We start from the raw sequence: 9,072 nt of genomic DNA, 5'->3' as shown, positions 1-9,072 counted from the left end.
AATGTGTCTTCTTCCCTCAGCACCGCAGTAAACATACTCAAGAAAGTCATGCATCCAGTGGCCTTTCCTCCACCCCCAGTGAAGCTGGTCTGCTCCCCAGCATCTGACCATACTCAACACTCTCTTCTCTTCAGAGACTCCTCTTTCCTTAACTCTGGGGAAGCCAACAAGCTGGTCTTCCTCCTGCTTCTCAAACAGCTCCTTCCAACGGCCTTCAGCAGCTGTCTCCTCGCTACGTGTTCTGCAGAGTCGGACCTTCCTCCCTGGGCTGAAACTACAGATGACCCTCTGAACCACATGGGGTCGGGGTGCCATCCCCAGTGCAGTCAAAAATCCTTGTGAAACTTTCCACTCCCCTAAAACTTAGCTACTAACACCTGCTCTTGACCAGAAGCCTTACCAAGGGCACAAAAAGTCTTCTCACACAAATTCTGTGCATGTATTAGATGCCGTATCTTTATAATAAAGTAAGCTAGACAGAAGAAAATGTTATTACGAAAATCATAAAGGGCCACCTGGGTGGCTCGGTTGGTTAAGGGTCGGCTTTGGCTCAGGTCACGATCTCAGGGTCCTGGGACTGAACCCTGCATTGGGCTCCCTGCTAGTGGGGAGTCTGTGTCTCCTTCTCCCTCTATCCCTTATCCCCCCTCCCTGTGCTCTCTGTCTCTTTCTCAAATAAATGAAGTCTTTTAAAGAAAGAAAATCATAAGGAAGAGAAAATATACCTACAGTACTGTGCTGTAAAAAATCTACATTGGTGTGAACCTGGGCAGTTCAAAAGTGTGTTGTTCAAGGGTCCACTGCGCTTCCAGTGGAAGCACAAGGACGCTCTCTCCTCTCAAAAAACTCGTTCATTCTCATACCTCAAGGTATCACCTCCTTAATGATGAATCCCAAAGTTCTATCTCCATCCTTGACCTTGGTTTCAAGCCAAGCTTTCATATCTTAACTTACATTTTGTTGTTTTCAAATTCAGTTAACGTACTTAAAACTGCAATTACTGCCTTCTCTCACAGGGTCTCCCGTTTCTGTTGGTTTTTGTCAGTTTTGTCTGTAATCCCTTCTCCTAGTTCCCGCTTTTTAATTTATTATTATCTTAGACTCTATTCTCTTTTTCCTGCCATAAAGTCTTGTTGATTCTTTCCTTGCAAGATGTTCCCTATTCAACCTTTGCTTTTTGTCCCCCTTCTAACTGTTCTGCTTCTAGTTCCTTCTCTTCTTCTTTTACCACAGCAATCCTGCTGTAGTAGTATTTTTTGCATGACTTTTTTTTCCTACTTAATAACTTTTAGTGGATTTCTATGGCCTGAGCAAAATTCCAAACTCCTCTGTCCCGACACACCATACTCTGCAATATGAAGGCTCAGTTTCAACCTCCAGTGTTTTCCTCCACGTAGATTCAAAACAAGCCCTCCATTCCATCTGGGCCCATATTGTCATGGTCCCCAAACACAAATTCCTCCTTCCTGTGTCCCCACGTTCATCCGTTTTCTGTTCTCTGACTTGAAGGCAACACCTCCAGTCCTCCCAGTCTTAGATGATTAAACGAACCCCAGTTCTTCCATGAAACCCTCTCTCACTTCAGCTCAGTGTTTCTTTCTTCCTTCTGGACTCTCGTCTGCTCTATTCGTTTGACACCTTCACTTGCTGTCTTGACTGTCGCATACGTTGGTTCATCACGGACTTCCCTTTTAAATCGGATCTTAATCTATATGAAAACAGAACATATGCCTCCCAGTTTGGTTTTCTATCCCCACCCCCATACCACACACCCAGTGCTAAACACAGTAGGTGCTTAAATTTTACTCTCTTACTTCTTTATTCTAAAATAAATGTGTGTGCTATTTTGTCTGTTTTGTCATATAGAGCTGGTATTATGGATTCTAAAGAAATGGGTGAAAATTAACTAAATTCTCATAAAAGTGTCCCTTTACGCATTATGCCAATAAATATCCCCTCTCCCTCCCACCATTGTCTTTGCTTTTGAGGAATAGACTATTTGCATTTTTAAGAAATGCTACCACACTCCGATGAAAGTTCTGTTCACAAATCCCTCTTACCTTCGCTCTTCCCGGCAAGTACCCTTAGGTCCTAGCAGACTTATTTTTGAAGTCCAAAGAGAAAAGAATCAGCAGACTCAAATGTATATAACAAAAGACCGCATAGTAGTATCCTTCTTCTTTTTATTGAAAAGGAATCATTTCTACTCTAGCGCAATGTATATTTTACATCATAAAGCAAGATATAATTTACATATTACATTTATTATGAGATCTTTATACCCTAAGCGTCATTCCCTTTTTTATTCAATCACCTCTTCTGGTTTGACTTAACCTGCCAAGTGTCCTACAGATCAGCATCTTGTTTGGGAAGGGACTGGGGACACAGACAGTTCGCATGTTTTCATCTGCACCTGGGTGTAATGATGGTGAGGAGCAGGGAGGACGCCTTGGAACTTTGTTGGCCTGAGGCCCTCTTTTGAGACCTGGCTTGGAAGCCAAAAGGCTACTCCTCTAAATCATATATCAAACTTCTACTTAAAAAAAAAAATCAATAATAAATGAACAATACTGAGTGCTTGTCTCATGTGTATACTTCTTGATCAGGTGCTTAGATAATAAATGTTTGTGGTGTTGAGTCACTAGCAATGAAAATTCCTATGGCTGACCAGCGCTGGCTACTCTGATTTCCCAGTCATCGCTTCCCAGGCATTGGTGGCAAAACTGCCCAGTTTCGCATAGCGTTTGGGTTTTGGGTTCAGGCTTTTCTGTTCACTACTGAAAACGGATGTCAGGACGAAAGCTTCAAATGACTTTGTTTCACATGACCTTCTATTCCTTTCCTCCCTCTTCAAAAATTCCCCTTGCCTAGCAACACCTTGTCTTGTATGAGTTGCTCCCTGCACTGTAGCCCAAAGTCCAAACTCCAAATGTTCACCAATTTCTTGGATTGCACTCATTTCACAAAGAACGTTTTCGTCTGTTAGTCTACACTGTTCCTTTGAATCTTGATAATCCGCAGCAGCTAGTGGGACCAAAGAATTAGTATAGGGAATCCTTAGGAAGCAAGTAATATGTGGTGTTCAGCCAGCCCACGTGAAACATCAGTAAGAAATATTTTAATAATACGCTAAAAGAAGAGGGAATCAGTGGATGGAAGCAAAATGCACAAGATGGGCTTTCTTCTTGTTACTGAAAGAAGTATAGATTCAACATTTTTAAAATACATTTTCCGATTGGTGGCTGTTTGGCTGAAAAAGTTCCACCATTGGTTCAACTTGCTAGGCCAAGGGGGGAACAAGTGTGTGCTGAAAGTGCATCTTAAACTCAGCAGTCCATGCCTGTCACTCAGAGTTGGCATATTTGGCCAAAACCAATCTAGAGCTTTTTAATTACTGATAACTAAAGGTATTAGAACCAACCTGGTCAGGATAAAAATATGTCAAAAATATGTCTGTTCTGTGTATCTTAAATTATTCTTTGGTCAAGTGATGTGATTTTTGAGAGATCTGTAAATATAAACCTATTTCTCATTTCCACATACAAGGCTATAGGAAGGGTATATTTACAGCAAGGTAGCATTTCCTTGCTAGAAAACAAGGCTTCCAGGTACCTTATCCTTCCATTAACATTGTATACTTTTGTAGTCCCTTTCCTCCCACGGCTACCAAGTGCTGCACAAGCAGAGAACACAGCAAAGAATGAAGGAGCAAATGAATAGAGCCTCACAACACCCCTGTGAGGTAGGTAAGTATTGTTAAACCCATTTTACAAAAAGGTAAACTGAGGCACAGCATGGTGGTGTGGTTTGGTCTTGTCCACCCGACAAGTTACAAAAGCACAGCTGGAGACAAAAAGAAAGAAACAAAGACAGGTCAGTCCTGGCTCGCAGCCCTAGGCACTAAACTTTATTTCAAAATATTAGTAAAAGAATAGCCCACAGTCGCCTTTTAAATTTTTTGAATTTAGACAAGACATTAAGGATTCCATTCAAACATGTGTCTTTCAGATTCCTGTTGAGTGGAGAAGGGGCAGATGGCAACATGGCTTTCCCTCCTCTAAATGTAATCCCCGTGACGTATCAGGATATACTCCTGTTCCACCAGAGCTGTCTCCAAACTCAAGGACATTTTTATAGCCTCGAATAGGCTCTAATTTATTCAAAGCTCAAATGTGAAAATGAGACCTGTTCTGAAACAGATGCCCTGTGAAGTGCTCTGTGGCCTTGATGAGAATTTTGTGTCAAGAAAGAAAGGAAACGAGATCCCCCAAAACATCTCATTACTGTAGAGATTAAGGACAGTGGTGATAGTGTGAGATTTGCTTTTGGTAGTGTTCGAGAAACTGCAAACTCAAGCTTGCAAGAATATTTTAGATATATATACATAAAATATATAAATATATACAGTATATATATAAGTGTGCATCTGACTATCCTTGAGGCACTAAAGAGATGTAGGCCATGCCTTTCACAACTCAGTCTTTGTTTTCCTAAAGAAATCTCTCTCCCTCTCTCGAATGTCAAGCCCATGACAACAAATCATTCAAAAACAACAAATACCTTTGACTTACGATGGCTGATTGCCTGGATGGGGGTGGGGGTGGTGGTGATGGCGATATCATCTACAGCTTAGAGCTTAAACTCTAGCTGATAAGGAGAGCTTCGATCTACAGCTTAGAGCTCAGAATTAGCCAGACACAAGCCAGTGACCAGATGTTGTACATAATTGCTTTCTGAACAGTAGCTGATGGAAAGACCTTACCATGACCGGCAGACATGGAGACCACAAGACAGGAAATCGTGTCTGGCACAGATTTTTCAGAGAGACTTTGGCTTCTCAGAAGCTCCTAGAGCTTTTATACAGAGAACTGGGAAGAAGGGTAGGGGCAAGGCACTGAGGTTCAAACAGGTCACCGAGGAGATGCTAGACAATGACTCTGAGTGTATATGTGGTTTCTTTGGCTGCTGTAGTTTTTTTGTTTTGTTTTGAAACCCATACGGCCATGGGGGTGGGTGGGCTGAACCTAACTCAAGAAGCTTGGAGTATATTAAAGCAAAGCACACGAGGAGAAGGAAAAACAAAATCAACACACGCGGAAGCACGTGGTGGTGGTGGTATCCCGGAGGGAGGAGAAACATTGTGAACTAATTTTCATTTTGCTCCTCTCCGGCTTTTCTCTGCCATGGTCCCAATGTTTGAGTTCAGGTTTTTTTGTTTGTTTGTTTGTTTGTTTTATTTATTTTTTTTCCCCAACAGATGAAGAAATGACAGAGCAGGAAAGGTGTCTTATGGTGTTTGATTTCTTCGTAGGCCTGTTTAATGGTTTTTTTCTCCTCAGTTGACCGTTGGCACCTGGTTCCTCTGTAAACTATACTCCTTGGCCTTCAGTCTCAGGTTGGCAATGCTGTTGGCCATGTGGATGCCCTGTGCGGGGCTAGTGTTGGCACATGTGGCAGAATAAGTAGCCATGGCGCTGTAGGGACAAAGGAGAGAGCAGGGAGAATAACAGGCATTAGTTTCATGAAGCCACAGGTCGGTGCCCCGGGAGGACACGAGTCTCAGCACGGGCCAGGCGGGGGCCAGGCGGGCTGCACGGGTGACCTCTGAGGTCCCTTTCAGCCCCGGATCTGCATGGGTCTAGGGCACTCGGGAAAGGCTGGCAGCGTCCGAAGGGCAGGGGAAGTGCAGGGGAGAGCGGGACAGGGCGGGGAGAGGGACCTGCTGTGTGGGGCACAGTGAGGCATAACTGACTTCTGGGCCGAGAGGAGAAAGCGCTTCTGCGGCAAAGCGGGACGTTTCCCGGCCGGTGGCCTCTCTGCATCTGTCACAGCCCGCGGAGCTGGGAGCGAGACACGCGGCGTCTGGAAGGGGGGGCGCCGTGCCCTCGTCACTCTAAGTAGCCGACTCCACGCCCACCACACTGCGGGCCGACGGCGGGGACCGCGCCGGGAGCTGCTCGAGAAGCAGCAGAGCCCCCGTCCCTGACACCGCGGCCCCGAGCACCGAGTGCTGCCGCAGCTTCCTGTCCGCCGGCCTTGACTTTGTAGCTTCTTCTCAAGAGCACTCGAGTAGCTCTGGATGCCTTTTAGGTTAGTTATTTGGGGACTGTTTAAATCCCCTACGTGAACCAGCAAGGCTCTGTCCAGGTTCAGGATTCCTGGCCTCTGAGATAACTGTTTCTCTTTGTCCTTATTCCTGAGAAAAACCTGAAGTTGTTTTTCATTGTCAGAGATGGTAATTAAGACCTAGAAAAGCAGCTGGACAGAAATGGGCACTTGCTGGTTTTCCGTGAATGGAATCCATGAATTTCTTTTAAAGGAAAAAGTAAGGGTCTCTCAGACTTGGAAGCAAATTATTCTTTACTGTCTACTAAACGGTTAAAAGGGAACTCGTTCTAGTTAAATGAAAGTGTTTCTAGTTGTTTCTAAGATGAGCAAAATCCCTTTCGATGGAGGCCTGGAATGAGATAGACTATAAATGGGACACCGGGAGCTCCACTGCTGACTGCCCTCCAGGACACGCGACCAGCCGCGTGGGAGTTTGTGGTCCTGGGGATCAAGCGACAGAAGAGACCAGAAAGAGACAAGTAAAGCTGCTCTCCAGGCAGACAGCCTGTGCCGCCGCCCCGCTGGGGGACCGTACAGTGGGACTCACGGTCAAGACTCACAATAGCCCGTTTCAGCTCACTTACTAGCAATTAACCCAGGAACATTCAGTTAATGAAGTATAATTAGTCCCAGATCACTGGGTCTCTCCAGAAACACACATCCTTAATTTAAAATTCTTATAGCACTGGGGTGTGTGTGTGTGTGTGTGTGTCTCTTAAGGCAGAAAAAGGAAGACTCCGAAGTGTTCCAAAAGAATCCTACGTTCTTCCACTTCATTTTTACCTGCTTCACTCTTACCCGTATCCGGGAAGAAGCTCTCAACCGTCTATGCAAACTTAGGTTCTCCTGGAGCACCTTGTAATTTCGCTTTCAGCACTTACTTCAGTGCCTCACCTGTAAGCTCATAGATCAGACACCACCTCTGACCCCGTTTACCACTATATCCTCAGGTAGAGCTAACATCGTATCTGGCACATATCGACACTCAAGAAAGTATTTAATGAAGAGATAACTGAGAGATATCTACTATGATTAAATGAATTCTTGCTCAATGTCAATGATCTCGGTCGGTCTCCTGCTGTGAGTAATGATTTTTCAAAAATGTTTTACCAGGGGTACCTGCGGGGCTCAGTGGGTTAAAGCCTCTGCCTTCGACTTAGGTCATGATTTCAGAGTCCTGGCTCAGGTCATGATCCCGGGGTCCTCAGATGGAGCCCCATGTCAGGTTCCCTGCTCAGCATGGGGTCTGCTTCTCCCTCTCCCTCTGCCCCTTCCCCCACTTGAGCTCTCACTCTCTCTCACTCACACTTTCTCTCAAAAAAATAAAATCTTTAAAAAAAATTTACCAATATTCTTTTATCATTAGGAAGTAGTCCTTCCTATTACATTTGCTCTCTTGGTAGGCTGAGCAAAATCAAAGGGATGGGACAAAAGCCAGGGCCGATGACTACATACTCTTGATCCATCAAAAATATCTTTTAAAAATGAACAAATATTAGTATAGATTAGTACAGATCTAACAACAGACTATCGCTTTCCCACTGTCTACCAACAGAGCAGAAAGAGTCCCCAGTTAAGATAGGTTTCAATTAGGAGTGAGGTAAATGATCAGAAACCCTGTTAAAATAGGACAAGTTTTTTTGTTTCTTTGTTTTTTATTTTTTTTTAGTAATACACCAAAAATTTTCATTTATTTTTGAAACCCGTATAGTACTCTCATTTAATTTCTATATGAATTACTTGCTTCCTTTCAAGGCACTACCAGAAATGTATGCAAACCCGTAAATCCTACATTCAAAAAATTGCTAGTATATACTGAAACCCAAGGTTTCAAGGAAATCAAAGATGACAGTTGTTAGGAAAAGAGACCACAGGGTTTGGGAAATGATCCTAAGTTACAGATCATGAAATGAACCCAGTCCGCCTTTCTTAACCAGGTTTTTGTGAGAGAATTAAATCCTGAAGATGGTCCATAGTACCATTTAAAATGCATAAGAGAGGAGCTGAAATGGTACGTTATCTATATTATTGGTTAAACAGAATAAAATTGAACGCCTCCTGGAAACAAAAGGCTAAAATTTCATGAGAGAGCATAAAGAAAAAATTCGGTAAATTGTGGGTGGTCATGGAGTATCACTCTTTCAAGTACTTGACCTAATTCTCTTGGGGTTCTATTTTCCTTTGAGGCTCTAGGCAAGCAAAGTCCTATTTAATAGAGATTTTCTCCTTTTTTTTTTTTTTAAAGATTTTTATTTATTTATTTGACACAGAGAGAGATCACAAGTAGGCAGAGAGGCAGGCAGAGAAAGAGGGGGAAGCAGGCTCCCCGCTGAGCAGAGAGCCTGATGGGGGGCTCGATCCCAGGACCCTGAGACCATGACCTGAGCCGAAGGCAGAGGTTTAACCCACTGAGCCACCCAGGCGCCCTGATTTTCTCCTTTTTTGATGGTCAAAGATCTAGTCTGTTTTCCATAGTAGACAAAGGGGACTGGAACCTTTGGGGATTGTTTTTGTTTACTGAAGACATCATCACCGTTTCCTAGAAACGTCTACTGTAGCTGTGACTTCAATATTATCTATTTTACAGATAATTTTTATAGAGCTGCTTTGTAGTTGACTAATTTCATCTGATATACTAGTCTGAAGACTTCATTCATATGGTAACACATCTCTTGGAAATACTGAGATTCCCTCTCTAATGTGTCCATAAAATAATCCATTTTCCATCTCAAAACCAAATCAATGCAAATTAGTTACATATTGCATAGGAAATTGGATTTTCACTGGAACACTTTCCACTAAATGGAAGCCTGAGTTTCTAGAGTTGAGAAAGTACCCTTGTCCAACTGTACTGTGGTGCTGTTGTAAGGGTATCACTGCATTCATGACACTGTGCAATACTTTGTAGGTAGCCCTCATGTTAGTGGGGCATGAAGATTAAAACAGCAGCTGCTCTCAATGAAT

General features: G+C 43.4%; 1 protein-coding gene across 1 annotated transcript in view; it reads right to left on the bottom strand.

The window, feature by feature from the left end:
• Nucleotides 1-2,148: 2,148 nt before the first annotated feature.
• Nucleotides 2,149-9,072, bottom strand: part of LOC111150889 (paired related homeobox 1) — an 84,046-nt gene continuing 77,122 nt past the window's right edge. Inside the window, exon 4 of the mRNA XM_022508570.1 lies at nt 2,149-5,474. Coding sequence (XP_022364278.1) covers nt 5,336-5,474 — 139 coding nt within the window. The 3' untranslated portion in view covers nt 2,149-5,335. The remainder of the gene's footprint in view (nt 5,475-9,072) is intronic.

This window comes from Enhydra lutris, unplaced genomic scaffold (assembly GCF_002288905.1).
Source record: "Enhydra lutris kenyoni isolate GAN:26980312 unplaced genomic scaffold, ASM228890v2 scaffoldscaffold24, whole genome shotgun sequence".
NCBI lineage: Eukaryota > Metazoa > Chordata > Mammalia > Carnivora > Mustelidae > Enhydra > Enhydra lutris.
Note: the sequence above shows the minus strand (reverse complement) of the source record. Positions and strands in the feature narration are given on the sequence as shown.